This window comes from Stegastes partitus, unplaced genomic scaffold (assembly GCF_000690725.1).
Source record: "Stegastes partitus isolate 25-593 unplaced genomic scaffold, Stegastes_partitus-1.0.2 Scaffold620, whole genome shotgun sequence".
Classification (NCBI taxonomy): Eukaryota; Metazoa; Chordata; class Actinopteri; family Pomacentridae; genus Stegastes; species Stegastes partitus.
The window spans coordinates 315,124-336,189 of NW_007578351.1; the positions used below are offsets into that span (position 1 = coordinate 315,124).

The 21,066-nt window shown below is 43.6% G+C and overlaps 1 protein-coding gene across 1 annotated transcript in view; it reads left to right on the top strand.

Moving 5' to 3' along the window:
• plxnd1 (plexin D1) overlaps positions 1 to 21,066 on the top strand; it is a 76,963-nt gene that overhangs the window by 45,713 nt on the left and 10,184 nt on the right. Inside the window, exons 19-33 of the mRNA XM_008289535.1 lie at positions 842 to 991; positions 4,358 to 4,472; positions 5,077 to 5,184; positions 6,727 to 6,839; positions 7,879 to 7,983; positions 9,011 to 9,141; positions 10,820 to 11,018; positions 11,126 to 11,272; positions 11,464 to 11,620; positions 11,978 to 12,081; positions 14,986 to 15,049; positions 16,381 to 16,415; positions 17,041 to 17,145; positions 17,296 to 17,459; positions 17,551 to 17,698. Coding sequence (XP_008287757.1) covers positions 842 to 991; positions 4,358 to 4,472; positions 5,077 to 5,184; positions 6,727 to 6,839; positions 7,879 to 7,983; positions 9,011 to 9,141; positions 10,820 to 11,018; positions 11,126 to 11,272; positions 11,464 to 11,620; positions 11,978 to 12,081; positions 14,986 to 15,049; positions 16,381 to 16,415; positions 17,041 to 17,145; positions 17,296 to 17,459; positions 17,551 to 17,698 — 1,845 coding nt within the window. The remainder of the gene's footprint in view (positions 1 to 841; positions 992 to 4,357; positions 4,473 to 5,076; positions 5,185 to 6,726; positions 6,840 to 7,878; positions 7,984 to 9,010; positions 9,142 to 10,819; positions 11,019 to 11,125; positions 11,273 to 11,463; positions 11,621 to 11,977; positions 12,082 to 14,985; positions 15,050 to 16,380; positions 16,416 to 17,040; positions 17,146 to 17,295; positions 17,460 to 17,550; positions 17,699 to 21,066) is intronic.

Here is a 21,066-nt window from a genome sequence, read left to right on the forward strand (position 1 = left end):
TTTCATGACATATTTTTGTGCTTCCAGAATGTTTTGGGACTTGTGAAGGACCCATGGGAACAACAATTTAGTAGCAGAGGCCAAGATACTCTAACTTTTAGTCCCTTGTATGGGCCAAGCTCCAAAAACACAATTTTCCCATAATGCAGCTTAACAGCATCTTTCATTTAACCCTCACTGCCTGATAAACATCCATGATAACTCTGCATCCACTGTTTGTGAAGCAGGCTTTCTACATAGCTCAGATAACTGTGATGACGTCACTGACATTGTTTTTGTCAGACTGCAGAAAGCTCCTTCTAGAGCTTCAGGGGGGATTGTGCAACTGTTTTAATAGACTGAGTGCTATTCTTCATCACACTTTATGTGTAAATTCAGTGTCCCTTTAATTAATCTACGTCTTAGCCGTCAGACGCAGGACGTAGATGGATGCATGGCAGAGTTAGATTGATTAAACAAAATGGCCCTCCTGCATCTCATTATGACGGGCTCATGCAAAGGCCCTGAGAATGTTGTTTTGGGCACACGCAAAAATGACCGTCGCCGAGTTTGTTTAGAGAAACTTTGCTGGCCATGTGAGAGAGGCAGCGGGAATGTTTGCTGCTTTAAGCTGAACTCCAGGCCAAAGTGGATGAGCTTTCTGCTGCCTTTCTCTGTGTGACAGCTGCATGACAGGCCTGCCACACGCAGCTTGCTTTCTCTGTGTGCATATAATCGTCTGCACATATGTGTGGGTTAAAGCTCCTGATGAATGTTATCTGTGCCTGTTTAAAGTAGGCCCTCTCTGATCTCTAACACTGACCGGCTGACGGCTGTTTTTTTATTTCATTTTCTCGCACAGAAAGTGCCGAGTGATCTGGAGCTGGTGCCCGAGGAATACTCGGTGATGATTGGCACCTATCCCTGTAACATCAGCTTCCATAACGACCAGCTGTTCCACTGCACCATCAACGGCATGCTGAGCTCCAGCGAACGAGAGCTGCCTGTCACTGTAAGTATGTAAAACACAGCGATAAAATACAAATACACGGCGAGCCCCATGTTGAAAAATATTGCTGGATGGATTCTGATAATTTAAGGATATCACCCATCTGTCATGCAGAATTCAATCCAAACAATTAGTCAGAATCTGGACCATCTGTGATGTGCACTGAAACAGATTTGATCTGCACAAGTCCATGCACTGTAAGTGGTGCGCGTGTGCCACTCTTCATGCATTATGAATCCGAGCATGCCACCATAAATCAGCAGTTAGTGGGGGTGGTGAGCCATCACTCTGTGCCACGATGCCACAACAAAACAGTGACGTGCTTTGTAATTACTCTTCGTGTCTTCAGTCCTCCATCAGTCCATCTATCATCACCGACACAATCACCTTTTGCACAGACACTATCTGCACACAAATATTATGAATCAGTGAAGATCTCCCTCCTCTCTTGTGTTTTTTTGTTTTGTCTCCATGTTCTCTCCATAACAATTAAAGATCTTAATCAAGACATGGTCAAGGCCTGTGCAGTCCTGATAAAACTGGACACTCACACAACTCTCTTTCCCATCTGTTGGTGTCCATTCTGGTCTGTTTTGATAGGACTTTATTAAGGGGGGGAAAGCATTCATCTATATTTAAGTATGAGCCAAACTGGTAGTGGTTGGCTGAAATAGCTCAGAAACACATGTTAGCCTCTACTTGCTTCAGCTGAGTTGTACTGTAAGAACCATTTCCCCACTTTGCCACAGAAATAGAAGGAGTATTCTGATATTTCTCCTCCTCTCTGTCTCTCTATCTATCTCTCTTTCTCGCTGTGTACCTGTGACTCGCTTCGGCAGCCTCCCACCTCATCTGTCTCTCAGGATGTCTCAGAATAAACACGGGCAATTAGCGAAGACATAAAGGCAGGGCAGGGGTCAGATGAGATGTCATAACACAAACGGGTGGGCCGCCTGCACGTGAGCACCGAGGATGATTTGTGTGCACATTTGACAGGGGGCATAAATACAGAGCACACGTATATTTTCCTTTGTGTCGGCACATTTGAATAAATGCATACGTCTTGGGCTGCTGCGTAGCTTATGGCCATTTGTGTTTCTTCACTTACTTTCGGTGGCAGATCTATTTTTACATGCTGTTGTGCTTGGCTCTGAAGTGGAGCTGAGCTGCAGAAGTGGATGTGGGGAAGCAGTGTTTTTGTACCCCAAGCGAAACAGGAACATGGAACAATGGCATTTTCCCCTCCATTACACCAGGACTGGCTGTTGCAGTCTCTGGAAGAAGGCCTTCTCTTGCTGGTCTGAGTAAATAAATGCTTGGACCCGAAAGAGAAAGACGGAATGAGAAAAGGAGGGAGCCCGGTGAGGCAGTTTCCCCCCTCAGAGTAAGACCAGTGTAAGAGGGATTTGGTCTAAGGATTGGAGGCTTTTTATCTGAGTCTTTTTTTATGAAGTATGCTCGGATTGGGGAAGGAGAAGGAACGATGTGAGCAGGGACCACAGAGACCCTGCTGACTAATCAGAAGGCAGAAGTGAAAGTTCTTTTCTTGTCACATCTGGGTTACTCTGAACTGCGTGACTCCTCCGGCTCATTGCAGCGAGAGACCATTTTTCAGACTCTACAGTGTGTAATTTTTTTCTGCGTGTCTGCACCTGTGTCCAGGAAAATAATTGATGTGCACGTGTGCAGGTACTTGTGTTCCCATTAAGAAATGTTGGGCTGCAGACGTTTTCACACTGTGTCACAAAGAAAATATTTCCACTATTCCTCCTCATTACTGCCATATCTTCCTTGGCCTCTGTCTTTATCTTCGTCTCTTTCTCTCAAATTCCCTTTAGTGGCTGTGTAGTAGAATGCAGAATTTATTTAAAAAAAACTAAACAAAAAAAAACAACAAAAGATTATATTTGACTCCAACCGATCACTTGACAACCAACTATCGAGGGACAGTAGCTAAAATTAAATCAGTGTTGCAGATCTTGAGTCCGTTTCTTTATTTCATCTCATTTGGACTGCTGCAGTTATCTTTACTACTAATATACATCAGTTGCTCGTCTTCAGTCTACCCAAAGAGCTGCCGCTGGGCTTTTGACGTCTTTGTACAGCTTTAGAGTTGGTTTGTGATGGCATCTAAACAGCAGCTCACTCGAAAGATCTTACAATTGGGGTATTTTTATGAATGCGTGGGACTAGTGAGATACAGACAAGCTTTGTTGTGTGATTTAGATAACTTTCATTTCTAATTACACAAAGATTTTAGAGCTATGATGAGATGCATTTGATGTCTTTGACTTTGTGTGGTTGGATAATTATAATCTGTAGTTGCGTCTTATAAACGAAGCCTTGCTGAAAGGTTTTACTTGCAGTAATTAGGAAAAGATCATTTTTTTTACAGTTCAACCCTCTGAACGTCAAAACTCGGCAGTGGCCGTGAAAAGCAGACTCTCTAGAAAAACGACACCATTCATCAGAGCCAAAAACTGTATAATCGGAATGAATCATCGGAATTTCTTTGAACTAATCGTGTTACGTGTGGTTCTGTCTGGAGAATTAATCAAATCTACGCTTGAAATTCGGACATTTAATCAAAATCACTTGCACATGTCCAAGTTTAAAAAAAAAGCAGAGGGTAGACAACAAGGGAGAGAATAAATATATTTGATCACCAAAACAAAAACAGCATGCCTCAAAAGCAGAATACATAGGAGCAAGTTGTGAAAAAGTTGGTGGAAGCTGCATTCAGCATGGTGAAATATCTTTCTAGAGTTTAAGTGCAGAAGTGTAAAAAAAAAAAAAAAACACCTAGCTTGCAGATGATGTAAAAATGTAAATATGCCTTGTCTATAAGCCTATCCATAGTATGTGGAGCTCCATTTTTTCCTGTATCACCTGTGGGCACTTGGAAAAATAGTGTATATGTTATTTTTTTAATGATAAAAAAAGTTAAATAATCAAATAATTTCAACCTTGGGATTTTAAAAAATATGACTGTGTCGTTATACACAGAAGACATTTTTGGGTTCTCTCTATTTCTATTCATGGTTGGGCTGTTTCCATAGAGGTGCAAGTCTTATATAGCAGTGAAAAATGAGCCCACAGTGAGCAAAATATGAGCACAAATTTGGTTAATTATTGTATTATTTAGGAAGTGTGTTCCCGTGGCTGCTACGATAACAGACAAATAACTGCTGAAAAATAAAAGTACAGGTATGACATGATGAAATACATGACATCCGCTGACTGTCATGGTGTTTGAAAGAATCACAGAAGTAAAGAGAAGACATAAAACGGAACAAAAGAAAAAGCAAAGTTTGAAGGAGTTCGACCCAGTTTCACATGCCGTTGCTATTTTATTTTTTCTCTTTCTAGGTGAAAGTGGGGAACTTCAATCACACCATCGCCAAAGTGCAGCTCGGCGGCAGTGAGCTGGCCATCGTGGTGTCCATTGTGGTGTGCTGTGTGCTGCTGCTGCTGTGCACTGTGGGTAGGTTGTGTACACACGCTTACCAGCAGATGATGGATGTGTGCCTGCGATTGCAATGGATGCTCCAGATGTGGAACAGATAAAAGAATTTCAGGGGTCATAGTTTCGCGCGCTTGCTTCATCCCTCGTCAGTATCCAGCGCACAAAGACCCCAGTGTTCCTCGCCGTCTGAGTGCTCGTGTGTGTGTCTGTCTCTGTGTGTGTGTGTGTGTGTGTGTGTGTGTGTGCTCTACTCTGTAATCTCTGAGCGAGTGTGTCTGCAGGGCAGGTGTACGGGTGAAAATTGGCACAAGTGTGAATTTTCATCTGTTCTCAGTTATTCACGAAACCCCCTTTTTTCTCATCAGTCTTTGTGGGTATGACAACTGTTGAAATAATTTGTGGACAAATGTCACGTTCTTGCATTCAGACACAGTCACGTAAAACGTTTTTCATGGACTAACAGGTGGCAAACGATTATTTCTGGAAATCATTTTTATAAAGATCCATTTTATACCCATTTTGACCCCTTTATTATGCTCTGCAAGTGTGATAACAGTTGTTGGTTTGACAACATATACAAATTGCTTTTTGTTTCTCACACTCCTTTCCTGTTTTTTCTCAGCTCTTGTAGTGTACTGCACAAAGAGCCGAAGGGCAGAGCGCTACTGGCAGAAAACTCTACTCCAAATGGAGGAGATGGAGTCCCAGATCAGAGAGGAGATCCGTAAAGGTGAACAATGCACACATGCAGAATCGCGCACACACCCCCTCGACTCACGCTCCGCAATCAAATTCATTTAAACCACAAATGATGTTTTGCCCGGATTGACGTTGAAAGAAAAAGAGCTCGTGGGAAGATCGAAATATTGACCACACATATTTGCCTGTTTCTGTGTGTCTCCGTGTTTGTGCGTGCGTGGAAAATGTGTATTTGTTTTAGAGGTTTTCTACTCTGAAGTGGGAGGGAGATACAACAGTTGACAGATTTGTGCCTAGTAAGCGTGACTCACAAAACACAGTGTCTGACAAATGATCAGTCACACTCAGACGCGCAGAGTGGCCGCATCGCCTGTGCTGTGTCTACCCTATAGGAACGAGGCCTGCGTGTGAGTGTGTTTTTAGCTCTGTGTGTGTCTGGGGCATTAGAGTAAAGCTGTGTGAAGGCCACTCTCCGTCTGAGCACCCAGATTTATGGTGTAGAGATGGAGGGGACGGATAGAGAAAGAGGAATGGAGGGAGGAAGCGATAGGAGCCGGAGCGAGGGCCGCGGGCCTGAGGAGAAGCAGGAGCGTGGGAGGGAGAGGAGAGGTTATTTAGTCAGAGGACACGGATAGATTTGCGGACGTGTTCAGGGGTGAGTGTGCACAAAGCGAGGGATACTTCTGCTGAGACTGAAGATGTGATAAAAGCAGAACAAGGGGGAGTAAAGGAAAAAGGGAAATTGACATACTCCAGGTTACGCAAATGGGCGGGGTTGTGTCTGAAAAGTGAGGCAGAGGGGAGGCTTGGTATTCGGGGCCTGCTGCATCTAATCTGGAGTTGAGGGTGTGAACTGACTGGTGTTTTAGAGGAGGATAAATAACCTGGAAGAGTAATGAAATATGATTTAAATCCCACTGGTCTTGTATTCTCTTCTTTCTGCACAAACACAGTCTGAAGAAAGTGCCATTGTAACCCAAATACGTCTCTCATCCTGTGACAGGAAGCACTTTTCCATAAAGCGATCTCCAGCGCCTCATTAGAGGAGAACATTATCCTCTGCTGCTACATGCTACCCTATAAAGTGGCTACAATATTAGCATGCAGATTCAAGTCGGTGTCTGGACGTGCTGATACTGTTTCTGCATGTAAACCTCAGCCGGCACACATGTTTTGGATAAGAGCCTCAGCCTGGATTTGGCTGCTCTGATTGTCGTTTGGTAAATATTTGCCTGCATGCCGTGATGGGCTGCACAATCTGGCAGAGAGAGACACAGAGCGAGAAGGGGAAAAAGATCAGAGGATTAGTGTTTGGTGTATGTTGCATTCAACCAGAACATGACACGAGATCTTTGAAATTAAACGGCGCAATTTTGCATCTGATTTAATGTCACTTTCTTCTTGGAAAAATGTCGGTTACTGCATTGGCGGTCGCAAACAGATGTCTCACTCATTTTACTTAGCAACAATTGAATCTTGAGGAGCCAGAAACAGGAAGCAACTGTTCTTCTAAAAAAATAAAAAGTCCCATGATTCAAGTCCTTTTGTGTTTTTCTGGATTTTTTTTTTTCAGGCTTTGCAGAGCTGCAGACAGACATGACAGACCTGACCAAGGAGCTGAATCGCAGCCAGGGCATCCCCTTTTTGGAGTACAAACAATTTGTCACACGCACGTTCTTCCCCAAGGTGAGAAACCCTATTTCTCTCCCGTTATCTGATTTCAACTGGCAGACTGACAATGCCATTTTTCTCACTGGGGTTTTAATATTTTTTCCCTACATGTCCCATTTCACACTTCCCACCGCTTGTAATATGCAGGATAAAAATTCACCTTGGAACCTTTAAACATACAGCAGACATCCACAGAAGTGTAGCTCAGTTTGGCACCCCGCAGGAGAGTTAATGTGTTCTCTATAGGTAAGCACTTTTCTGATGTGCGATCCACCCCGAAGGTAGACTGTGGGTCTGTCTGTGGGTGGGTGTTTTTCCACCAATACCGACAGACACAACTCAGCGGGCTTTGTCTTCCAACCACAGGCATGGACTTTCAAGGAGACAGAACAATGGCGGGCACCGAGACAAGGAAACTTTCTCCCTGATCTCTCAAAACACGCTCTTTACTCAGCTCACACACCCACGCTGTTTTGCAAGTATAAACAATCTTGCGCAAGGACAGCCATGCTGGTTGCAGTGGACAATGTTTTGGGTTTTGAAGAGAGAAGAGTTTGGAGAGTGTTGAAAAGCTGCATGGAGCGAAACATAAATTCAAGTGTTGCTGTCTCTCCATAGTATTGCGTACAGACGGCAAACGCTCCACTCGTGAACCTTCGCGCTCCTTTTTTTTTGTGTGAGAGCTTCTGGTTGTCCGAGATTACAAACGCACACACACACACAAAACAGTGTTGGACACAGATTTGTACACAGTTAGAATACGAGCCAAATGTAGCTGTCCTCAATTGACAGACTGTGTTGAAAGGCTGCCTCTTAACACTGGGTCACTCTGTCTCCAAAGCCATTAAGGATCGTGACGTTTTGAGTCACGGTGTCATGTTTCCTTTGCGTATGTGACTCCAGAAATTCAGCCTTTTGATTCTTGACTGCGAAATTACAGCCAACATCTCAAGGCTGGGCTCTCTCTGTTCTCCCTGTATATCCATCTTCTTATGTTTATGAATACAGATGACTTTGTGTTACAGATTTCTGTGCATGTTTATGTGTATTTCAGATGTGTTCAGATTATGAGAAGAGTCTGGTCCAGCCCGCGTACGAGAATGATGGTCTGGGCCCCCGAGCGCTGCCGGAGACCCACCCACTGCTGCAGGACTGGCAGGTGAGGGGTTAAGCCATTAGGTTAGGTTTTCTTTTGCCAGAGTGCCTCGATTTGGGTCCTTTTTTACTTCCTCTTCTTTCTCAACTGGGTCACACTGAAGCTTATTAAGGTTTCATGGCGAGGTTGTTGTTGATGAGCAGTAAAGAAAACATAGTGTGCACCTTTTCCATTTGTGTGAAGTGTGTCAGTGTACTGCACATATGGGTGCCAATGTATGCCATTCAGTGGCTTTTCTCCTAAGTGAGACAAAAAAAATTTCAGCTTGTCAACCTTCTCTGCCCACTAAGCTGATAGCAGGTTGTTGACACACTTCCCACCGACTCGTGGACAGCCGAACAGTATGCTTTTCATCGAAATCCATCTCTAGCTGTTGTGTATGGTGTGTGTGTGTAGGGGCAGATGGGAGTGAGAGTTATAAAGAGAGTGGGAAAGAAGAGGGGGGGTTGTGCGTTCACACACCTATGTGCGAAAGTGGAAGCACGTGCATGTGTGTAGGCACGTAAGAACGAGAGAAAGTAAAGATTGCAGCGCTAGTTTTGGGTCGGCAGCCGGGGGAGGCTGTCTAACGGTGATGAAGTGCCTTGGATCCACATCGTCTTCCCAGGAAGTGTTTTCCAGGTCACAGCAAATAAATCTCACAGGCGGGCATTTATCTTAATGGACACCCCTGTTCTCCTTCTGTCAGGCTGCAAACCACGCCATATGGCTGCAGTCCAGAGGGAAGACTTCATCACGCTGCTGCTTAGTCGCACCCATAGATAGGCCATACTCATTAAGTCGACTCGGCACATTTAGAGACAATCACACACAGTAAGGGACATACAGACACTGTGGCGAAAACCAGGAAGGGAGGTGCCCGAAGAAGCAGTCGGGAAGCTATGTCATAGAAATATGAAGCGTTCAGTAGATGGGTCACTTGAGACAAGAGGTGGTGAAATAGTTCAGGGAGCTCGCAGCAGGTGTGTAATCCGGTTAGGGCGAAATCACGCAGAGAAATAATAGTTTCATCCCCCCTTTTTCTCATCAGGCCACCAACACAACAAGGCCAAACGTAGAGGAGGGCATCACCCTGTTCTCCACTCTCCTCAATAACAAGCACTTCCTGATCACGTTTGTCCACGCCTTGGAGCAGCAGAAAGACTTCGCTGTACGAGACAGGTAACTGCTCACTTTGTATTTAATTGGACTGTACACAGAGAAACCATTGTTCGGAGGAAGGTCATTCGTTTCTGTGGTAGCTTTTGAAGCTGCAGATGGTGGAGTTGTCGTATTGAACTGCATTATGTGGTGAGGTGTTTTCAAAGCTGCTAAAATCTGCATTTTCTATTACTAACAATGGCCAAAGTGAAAACAGTCTTTATAGGGAGGAGCCCACGGATATTTATCACCCACCTCTACAGTTCTCCTGATCTTTGCAGAATATTTTACCATCTTTCAGGTTTCTGACCCACACCATTTATCACTCTTACCGATTTCATCAGTGCAGGAGGAAGACAAAAAGTTTTTGCAAACAGACAGAGTTAAGCAACTAACTGGTGATGATTATAGTGGAAAACTGACCCCTTGTATTTATCTCAGGGCATGGTGGAGACCCAAATGGAGCAAAATGCAAAGTAAATGTTGCACATTAGCCAAATATCCAGAAACACAGCAAAACCTGATGCAAATGTTGTGGCTCAAGTGGCCAAAAAGTAAATTCAAATTAGTTTAGATTTATTATTTTAACAGCGCCATAAAAAATTGTAAATGAGGTGGGGAAATTATTTGAAATACTTTTCAGTACAATACCCCGCTCCAATATCATATGTTGGCTGGGATAGGCTCCAGCCCCCTGCGACCCTAGTGAGGATTAAGCGGTGTATAGATAATGGATGGATGGATGGATGGATGGATGGATGAATGGATGGATTTTTCAGTAAAATATCAACACAAACCACAGTCTCAACACTTAAAGGACCAGTGTGAAGGATTGAGTGTTGTCTAGAGGTGAGGCTGCAGATTGCAACCAACTTCAGTGTAAGTGGCACCTTTTCTAGAGCCAGCGTTTTGTTTGTTCTCTCTGGGCCACTGTAGAAAGTTGGCAATGCAAAGTGATAGGCTCTGAGGAAGAGGACTCACCACATATGTAGATATAAAGTAGTCATTCTAAGCTAGAAAAAAAATACAATAGATACTTACAGGTCATTATACACTGGAGACAACATAATCGTAAATACTCTATTTCATTTTGACTGATTGGTTCCCCTAAATTCTACACACTGCTCAGTAGTCTAGCAAAAATATAATGAACTGTATTGCGTGCAGTGATATTTACTGTACAGCGTTGGGTGTCTGTGTTTATCCAGGAGCTTCTTCATTCCTCAAGCTAAAACTGTCTGTAACTATTGCACAAAAATATCTGCCCAGAAAAGCAGCTGCTCCAATTTTGTAAACAGTCGTTCATCTGTCACTGTAGCTGTTTTGGTCCCGATGTCCTAAAACGGACCAGTCATTGTGAATCTGAGAAAAATTCCAGAGGCGAGACCACATCCCTGTCCCAGCACAGTGTCAGCACTTACCGACTGATGCAGCCTCTTTCTGTGGGATTAAAGGGGCTTTGTTAGGGAAATCCCCTGCACCTCTGGACTCTGACGCAGACACTCCCGACATTAGATCAGGCCTTTATTTGGCTTCTACAGTCACAAGGTGCCGTGGGGAGGGCTGAACTGTGTTTGTTGTTTTTGCAATGTTTCCGCTATTTTTAAATCTAACCTGACCACGCACTGACAGGGCATGTTTGCCAGAGCATGTTATTGCTCATCCGTCTCCTCTGCTAATCTGTTTTCTCACCCTTCAGATGCAGCCTGGCATCCCTGCTCACCATCGCCCTCCACGGTAAGCTTGAGTACTACACCAGCATCATGAAAGATCTGCTGGTGGACCTGATCGATGCCTCGGCGTCCAAGAACCCCAAACTGATGCTGCGCCGCACTGAGTCTGTAGTGGAGAAAATGCTGACCAACTGGATGTCCATCTGCATGTACAGCTACCTCAAGGTGGGGATGGAAAAGAATGAGGCGCAGCAAAGCGATGACATGTGTTTGATTAGAAAAGATTACCACAGCTGTGATTTTTGACTCCACTTCTGTGTCACATTCTTCAGGAAACAGTGGGTGAGCCTTTTTTCCTGCTGCTGTGTGCAATCAAACAACAGATCAACAAGGGCTCCATAGACGCCATCACAGGGAAGGCCCGCTACACCCTCAATGAGGAGTGGCTACTCCGTGAGAACATCGAGGCCAAGCCACAGGTCAGATACCTCACACACACTCTCGGTTTGTCTTTCACCTCCAGAGTCTTGCCTTTTAGAACTCGGAGGTTAATGTCAAACTTACGTGTTCATTTAAGATGACATCAATAAAGTATGTCATACTGAAATTCAAAACTCACACATTTGTCATGCAACGTACTTCACACTTTGCCCTGTGTTTGCTTTCGCAGAACATCAATGTTTCCTTCCAGGGCTGTGGCATGGACTCGCTGTCTGTCAGGGTCATGAATACAGACACAATCTGCCAGGTTAAAGAAAAAATCATAGAGGCCTTTTATAAAAACCTGCCATTCTCCCAGTGGCCTCGAGCTGAGGATGTAGACCTGGGTAAGAGCACAATTTCTCTGATTATTTCCCTCCTCTCCCCCTCCCCAACCCTCCAAGATATAGTAATCTCCATTGCAAAAGGTCAATTCCTCTCATGAAGCTCAACTAACCTGAGGCTGCAATATAATAAATGACAGAATGCATTGAGGAGAGTGTAGAGTCATAATCACAAAGAGTTATTGCTTTCAAAAGCTGTGCAGCCTGCAGAGCTGATTTGATTAATGGCCCGAGAATATTTCCACAGGTCGTGACACAGAGAGTTGGAGCGTGGCTGCCTCCTGTCTTGGATATTCTTTTCCAAATTTAGGATGAAATAGTCTAACGCCACTACCTTGTCTCTCCTTTTGTTTCCTGCAGAGTGGTTTGACTCTGGCAGCAACAGCAAGCTTCTGCAAGACCTGGACAACTCGTCAGTGATGGAGGATGGACGAAAGAAACTCAATACAGTCTTCCATTACCAGGTGTGTTTATATTTGTGTTTGTGGGAGACCAGTGTGGTGGGTGTTGCCATGTGTACTAAATGCTGAATGTGGCAACGTCATGTAAACTGTGTCAGTGGCTGTCATGGGTGGAGCCACCGTGTAGCTGTAACAGTGTTTTATAGGTGCTTCTGTTTGTGCTGGTGTTTGCCGCTGCACCATGTTTCTTTTTATGATTGCATTGCACGGGTCATTTACTGCAGCATAGCTGCAGCAGATTGTTGATGGTTCATGTCAGTATTTTTCTAACAGCAGCATACAAAATAATAGTGTCAAGTAAGCATTCGCACTAATCAGACTTGGCCAACAAGTGCATTAAGTGCCTATGAATGTCGGATTGTTGGTTTCAGACAGTTATAGATATTATCAAACACAGTTTTAACACAGAAGCAGTTTTAACAATGGAAAGGTATAGGGCAAAGGGGTTCCAAAGTTATCCTACTGCTTGACAAATATTTCTGAAATATACCTAGATACTTATTTTAAGAATTAGCACAGTCATATTTTAACCCTCCTAACCTCAAGCAGTTTTTGTGTGTAGTTTGCTCCTATTACATTTATATTCACTGTGGGCTCATTTCTCACTACAATATAAAGTTATAAACATATATGGAAACAGAACCATGACTAGAAGTTAAGAGAACTCAAGCATGTCTCTTGTGCAGTAGGACAGTTAAAATGCCTAAGAAAAGAAAAAAAGAAAAGTTGAATTTCTTTGATCATTTGTTTTTACAAAAAAATGAAAAACCTGGAATGAACATGGGGAATATTTTTCCAAGCACTCCTGGGTGTTATCAATTCAGGAAGAAAATGGAGGCTCCACATACTATAGATATTTTACTACTTACACTTTTAGTTTGTTTTCATACTTGTCTCCTTTCTGTTCTGTGTAAACATTGTTAGCTGTTCGGCCCAATACTCCCTACATTTTTGTCCATGGCTGTCAATAGCAGCTGAGTCATGACTGGCTTTTTGGTTGCACTGAGTTTGTCTTTTACTGAATCTGGTTACTGCACATGGTTTACTTTTGCCATTTTTTTTAATGAGACATGATGAATTAAGTTATTTTGTTGAACTATCACGATTTTTGGGTTGAGATTTGGTTAAATTGGAACGGACTGCATGGAACACATAATCAGTTGATAGACCATGGGAAAGTTAAAAAAACTGACTATTTTTCCTCTTTTTACAGTTTCTGGCTCTGGTGTAGATTTTTTATTTCATTTTTTAAAGATAACAAGCCTTTCAAACTCACATTTTGGGATTTAGAGAGTCTCTGAATAATTAAAGGTTAAAGAAGTAATCTTACCTGTTGAAAATTATAAATCACATACTGTATTTTCACTTTCTCCTAATTTATAATCATAGACTCAATGGACAAGAAAATATTTTTATTTGAAAATTTAAGCTTCTGAAAACAAGATAACTTCTACTTTCATATCCGTTGTTATTTTAGGTGCTCTGGAGGTTTCAACTTTCCAATCACACTTCTTGTTCCGTACTTTACTACAAATGGCTTCCAAAGAGCTGCGGTGCATCGAAGTCATGCTCCTACCTATGTGCGTTAAATCAGGTTTAAGGCGTCAGAGAAACTTTCCCCTTTCGGCTGATGTGAAAACAAACTCAGCACATACGTAAATCACTCCACACAGTTAAGGTCAAACATCCAACTGAAACAACAATAAGCAAAACCTCACGCAAAGCAAGAGTTAAATGGCTTAAATGTTGTGTTAATTGTCAAAGATCTAAGTCATTAATAACAGAAGTTTGAATTTCCTGTATGCCTTAAATACTTGGCTGAGTAATATGTAAAATGCTTAAGGTTTCGTGCCAGTGTTTAAATTACAAATTGCTTGTGCAGAAGTAAGTCAGGTGTTAACAAAAACATCTGTCCAGGATCTACCGATATAAAATATCCCTGGTGTTAACTCTGGTGTACTTGCAACAATGTTGATTAATGTGCATTACTAATGTCTCTGTTAAATAAACCAATAGAAGAAATGGCCTCCATTGCATGAGCCCGTACGAAGATGTAACTGATATTTACACCCTTAAAAAATTATTAATCAAGGTTTTCTGTCGTCATTTTCTGCTTTACGTCATTATAGCAGACTAAATGTAACTATGCTTTATATAACATTATTATAGTGCACATATGCAAGAAATTAAACAAAAAATAACTACATAAATGTTGTGCTTTAAATATATAACCATGTAGAATTGAATTAGTTCAGTTTATTTGATTTTTTTAAATTTTATATTATTTTATTTTAGTTTAGTTTAGTTTAGCTTAGCTTAGTTTTGTTTGTAGAAACTTTGTTTTGCTTTTAATTCACTTCCTACAACTCGATCACTTCCAACAACTGATCTTTTCGAGAAAGTAACAAACAAGTAAAGTGTCATGTACTGGTCTCCCATTAAGAACGTCTTTGTATATATGTGTTTGCTTATGTCTGCGTTCGTTTGTGCATGAGTAAACAGACGTTCAGTGACTCTCGACCTCTGACCTGTTACCTGTACTTGTTAAGTGCTCTGTTTAGTTTTTGCTGAGCCATGGGGACAGAGCTGTGAAAGCAGCGAGCTGCAGCATGTACTAACAGTCTGGGTTCACTGGCGAGGCTGTTCAATCCATTTCACTGCGGGTTGACTTTAATGAGCCCAGCCAGGTTCCCGCAAACTTGCCACAACTCTGGATGCACGCAACATCGACACACACGCACATTCACAAACACACGCACCTCTCAGCACCTCACTCCCCTCGAGGGCAAGCTTAATGATGCTGCTCTGGTGCACCCCAGCTCACCCCTGACCTCATGCCCTCTGTCCTCTCTCATTTTCCTCCCTCCCTCCACCCCACCTCCTCCTTCTTCTTCTCCCCCTTCACAGATCCCAGAGGGGGCATCGCTGGCCATGAGCATGAAAGACAAGAAAGAGAACACCCTCGGTAGAGGTACGTCACCTTCAAACACACCCACTCCCTGTCGCTTTGTCACACACACTCACCCACACTTGGATAAGTACACGCACCCACTCACCCACTCAATCACAGGAAACAGCACATGCTTAGCTGGTCACGAGAACACGATACGCTCATGTAAACATGCATGAACACCCTCCCGTCCCCAAAAGTCACAGCGGACATCTAAACACACTCGCACCTAATAAATCCCAACACATAATCTTCTGCTCCCGCTTCATCCAGAGCTCTTTTTTTTTTCTTTTTTCGTATTATACATGTATTCCATTAACAAGTGTCAGCTTGTGGTGAAAATGTGACAAAAGTTGGCCTATTGTCCAGACTCAACCCAGAATAAAAATGACTGCTTTGCCTGATGACAAATGAGTTTACATACAGCCTTTAATGGGCCTGTCCGCTTGTTGTTTAGGGTCTACCTTACATAATCAGTACCAGACCAGAGCTCACTCCTGCTCAGGCTCTGTCCATCAAAGCCTCCCCTCTCATTCATACTGGGCCAAAAATAGGCTTATGTGGACCAAACCTGGCTCCTGCTTCAAAGCATCAAGAGGGTGTTATGAGCCTGTAGTGCTCCCTGGCTAATATAAAACACTGTCCTGCCTGCCTGCCTGCCTGTGATCAGTGTTGAGGGGTTGGACTGAGGCCCGCTGGGCAGGAGCATCTCTGGCAGAGCAGACTGTAATGAGAAGACACTCACTATGTGGGTGTCTTTGTGTGTATACCTGCTCAAATGCCGGCCTTTGTTTTTGCCGGTATGTGTACAATAATTTACTGTTTGTCTTTGTTCCTGTACCCGTGCTTACGTTTGAACATGTTTCTACATGCGTCCTTGCCCTAACATATCTGTTCATGCATGTGTATGAGCGTGTTTGTGTTTAGATCTATATATAAACCACCAAGGTTTAATGCTTTTTTTCCCAGCGTTGGCTGAGCATTACCATCTCATTACACCGGCTCCAGAACCAATCACAGACTCTGTGTGTCTGTCTCCCCTAATCTCTCTCTTTTCTCTCTCCTTTCACTCGTAATCTTTCTCTTTCATTCTCTCAGACAGTTCCCCTCCCCAACCGGCCCACAGTCCACCTTAATCACTTTCTCCTCTTGCATGCACTCTATCTCCCTTGCTCTCCTGTCAATCTCCCTCGTTTTTTTTTTTTCTTTCCCCTCTCCCTCCTATCTGTCACACTCCTCCGTGCTCCATCCTCCTGTCTCCTCACATTCTCTCAGGTCTCCACCTTGCTGATTGCACATTGTTTCATGCTGTATGTTTTTTTTGTTGTTTTTTTTTGTCTCTTTCTTCGTAGTCAAAGATCTGGATACTGAGAAGTATGTGCACTTGGTGAGTATCTTCGTAGGTAATCAGAATGTTTCTATAAGTAATGTCTGAGTTTATTACCAGCGCTTTTCCTGTGTGTGCCAGTGTTAGTCAGCCCAGAGCATGCCTGATGACAGAGTGAATGGGGGTGAGCGGAGGTGAAAAGGAAAGCTGCTGAGAGGACATGACAGCACTAATGCCGCTTAAGCTCTTTTATAAACGTCAGCCAAGATATGGGCCCTTTGACTTTAGAATAATGAGTTCCTTGGAACACAATTTGCCGGGTGAATAGTTAGTTTTACAGGATAGTTCTGTAGCCCTTTTTTGACACAAGTAGGTGAAATTCGACTGCTTCTTTCTTTCCCCCACCCCATTTAGACTTGTATGAGCAAGTCAGGGACATGATCCTGTGCACAGCAACCGGAGAAAACCATGAAAATTTCCCCCATCACTTCCTTAATTCTGTATATTATTCAGCCTTTCCAAATACCCTGATGTGGTTTCTGGATCATGTGTCTAATGCAAGAACCAGAAAATTCCCCTCATGTAACAGAGACAGTAGTGCATTCATTAATCTGCTCATGATGTGGTTCGTTGCTTTCAACCTGTGTGCAGTAATGTAACCTTTGGCCTCGTGTTTTTTTTTCAGGTCCTACCTCATGATGAGCTCATGGAGACCAAGAGGTCCCACAGGCAGAGCCATCGCAAGAAAGTCCTGCCTGAAATCTACCTGACACGCCTGCTTTCTACGAAGGTAACCAGAAACAAGACCACTAAACTCAAGTCATCTGTCTTGTATTGTTATGGCCGATATTAACTTCACAAAACACATAGAAATTGTATATTACATGAAACAGTGCATCTGGATACATGTGAGCTGTTTTTTCCCCCTTTTCCTCCACAGGGAACTCTTCAGAAGTTCTTGGATGACCTCTTTCAGGCTATCCTCAGCATCCCTCCGGACCGCCCCCCTCTGGCTGTCAAATACTTTTTTGACTTCCTGGAGGAGCAGGCTGACAAACGGGGCATCACAGACCCAGACACCCTGCACATCTGGAAAACCAACAGGTAGCTAGCTAAACGATATGCTTAGTCCCCCTTTGGTCTCGCTGTGCAAGTGCAAGGCTTTTAAAAGCTTATCTCTCCCCCGTCTGTGCAGTTTACCTCTGCGTTTCTGGGTGAACATCCTGAAGAATCCCCAGTTTGTGTTTGACATTGATAAGACGGATCACATGGACGCCTGTCTGTCAGTCATCGCCCAGGCCTTCATCGATGCCTGCTCCATTTCTGATCTGCAACTCGGCAAGGTGAGTCTGTCAGCATCTCTCTATCTCTTTGTAAGTCTCTTTCTTTCTGTTTCTTTCTCTCAAGGGATTTCAAAATCACTATTAGCAGTTCAAATGTACTCATGGGTACAAATATCACTGCAATACTTTGATACTGAAACTGAAACATGATAACCTTTTCCTTGTACCTTACACAGTATCTCTGCCTCTCATCATCCTCCAGCTGATCTGATAGATGTGATAGTTACTGTACTTAACTATCTGATCTATGTATCAACTGTGTGTGTGTATGTGTATGTGTGTACTTATCGAATTCACACACATGCACACACACACACACACACCTCTCAAGTCCCCCTGTGAACCCTCATCCCTAAGCCTTCAGACTGTCAGCTCCATCTACCTCTCCTCATGTTATTTCAGCCCAGTTGGCTGATCCAAGGTCATGAGCACCAGGGATCTCTTTTTGTGCTGTGTGTGAGTCTGTGTGTGAGTCTGTGTGTGTGTGCATTTGTGCGTGTGTGTCTGCATTCGTCTGTCTATCTTTCTGTGTGTGTGCGCGCGCTTGCATGTCAATGTCCTCACTGCTCACAAATCCGTCTCATCCTTCAGACACCGTGACCCTGAGCACGCTCTGCTTCCTGTCTCTCTCTGACTGGCTTCCTCCCTGGAGGGAGCCGAGGACTCATCAAATAATGCTCCTCTTTCACCGAGAAACAGTCTGATTTATATACTTCAGTTCAGCACCAAAAAGCCAGTCCGCTCACAGCAGCAATATTCACATGTACCTGCAGACAGACGCATAACTTCGGATACAGTGTCGTGCATAAAACCTCCGGCGATGACAGAGGTGTTTTTTTTTGCGGAGTTTGTCTGCGGCTTTCCTCATTAACATGTCACATCTGGCCGTGCACGTATTGTGGAGTCACCAGGTTCAAGGTTGTGGCAGCATTTTCTCCTGTAGATGCAGGAGAGCGGCACGACACGCCTCTGCATTCTGAGCCTCGTACGTTTGTGCGACGGCCTCGGGACAAGGCGGTGAAGGGTATGGGGTCTGGATTAGAAGGAGCCCAGCAGGGGTCAGTGAGGGGTAGGAAACTAAGCATCGCTCGCCGTTTCCACAGAAACGTTCTTATCTGGCGAGATGCAGAACGCGGAAGGCCACAGGGTCACAGGGGGGTTACCGGGCAGATGGGCGAACAGCAGGAACTGACCTTGTGGACAGGAAGAGAGAGGGTTCCCTATCAGAAGGAGCAACTGTGGCTGCAGCTTTTTAGTCCCTCAGCACATTTAACGCACACACACGCGCGCGCGTGTGAACAAATACAGAATAGGTGACACAAATAACTCATGACACATAGAAATATTAAGGTGCGTTGTAAGCACCTTCACCGATGCTGAAAGCTGTGGCTGCCCGTCTCTTCTACCCCTTCTTTTTCTCTGTCCTACTTTCCCCCCATGTCTTTTTTTCTCTCCCATAGACACGCGCAACACACAAAGACACACTTGCTAGTCACTACTAAAGCCCGAATATGCCCACAACCTTTTAGCCCCGCTACTTTTCTTCCTGCTTGAATAAGCACCAGTGTGAGAGCCTGAAGTGGCTGCACAGAGAGCTGTTTAGACTGGAATGTTCCTTCGCTGGCTCCGACTGTTTAAGTCTCCTGTTGTGTAGAAAGGAAACCGTTCCCTCCCTCCATTGTCTCACTATAGGCTGGTTTTGATAGGGTCATCTACACATAACATGTAATTTAACTGAATAGCTACTTATTAGGAATTAGCACTGGTGGTGGAAAACGTAGTCATTTAACTGTACAAGAAAAACCTTTTTTTTAAATGTCTTCCTCCTGCACTGATGAAATAGAGATGTGACATGCTGCAAAAGCTGACTCTGAATCATGGTATGTGCCACTTATGTGAAGTATCAAAAGTAAAAGCATTTGTTGGTGAGAATGGCTCTTTCTGACTTTTATGTGATTTTATGTCAGTATATACTCCACTATTTGGAATTTCATTTCAAGATAGAGAGGTTAATTGGAAGTTATAACAATATTTGAGGTAGCACCAGAGAAGACTTTCTGATTAGACACATCAGTGTAAAACATTTTCACTATGCATAGGCTCATATTAGATAAGGCATGATATCCTGGAGTAGAGATGCTGAGGCCAGCAGGTGGTTAAGTCTGAGTCTCCGTGGACATCCTGGGAGTCAGTAATTGTTGATGGGGAGGAGGCGGGCTGTGTGGTGGTAGGTCTGAAAGACAGGGAGACCAAATTGCAATGATATTTAAAGCGCAACAACAAGAAAATGATGAGCTTGAGGAACGCGGGCGGAAAGCTCATTGTTCAAATGCAATGACGTCGGAACTCTAATTGTGGGGATTTTGACAGCGGGGAGAAAAGCGGACGTGACAGAGAAAAATAGAAAAACAGGAATAAAGTCAGAATGTGAGGAAAGAGGTCTTCCTTATTGAACTTTTGCCAAAGCTTCATTAGTAAGCATATTTCTCTAACCTGCTGACTGCGACCATTAGACCTCCAGGCAGTTTGAGGGCATTTTCTGCATTTTGCATTTGCATTTTTACTCACTGTGGGCTCATTTGTCACTGCAATATGAAGTCCTGCACTACTACGGAAACAGCACAACGATGTTTAGAAGCAGGTAAAACTCAAAAATGTCTTCTGTGCAGTGCGACACAGTTTTATTACCAAAAATCGTAAAAACCCCTTCTAAAGTCAAATTACCTAAATATGATGTTAACCCTAAAGGCTGAAGTGGGCCATACGACATATGGAGCCTTCTTTTGATTTCATCAAGCACACAGCCACCAGTCGCAACATAAGTCATCCCGGGGCACTTTACATAGTGAGGTCAACACTATACAATATTGTATTATTGAAATAAACCCAATAAATCCACCGATTCCCTTGGAGCAAGCATTTGGCGACAGTGGGAGGAAAAAAAAAGTCAATTTTAACAGGATGAAACCTCAGTTAGAACTAGGCTCTGGGAGGGCGGCCATCTGCCTTGACCATTTGCAGTGAGGTTAAAATGGAGAGAGAAGAGGAAAAAAAGCAGAGAGAAGCAGACAAACAACGCATGAGAGAACAATAAACACTGGAAGCCATAAGTTGGCCATAAGCTGCAGATCAGAAACATGCAGCGTCAGAGCCAGAGATACCTGCAGAGAGGACAAAACACACACTACAGGAGAGAGAGGAAACAAAGTTAAAGAGATGCAGTGGTGGTATACACATTTGAGTGAAAGAGAGGATAGTACAGGAGAGGTGCTCAGTGTATTATTGGAAGCCCAGCACCAGCCCTAACTATGAGACTATGTCCTGAAAACGCATCAGGATGTAGTATATAGTGGGAAAAGTGTCCTGAA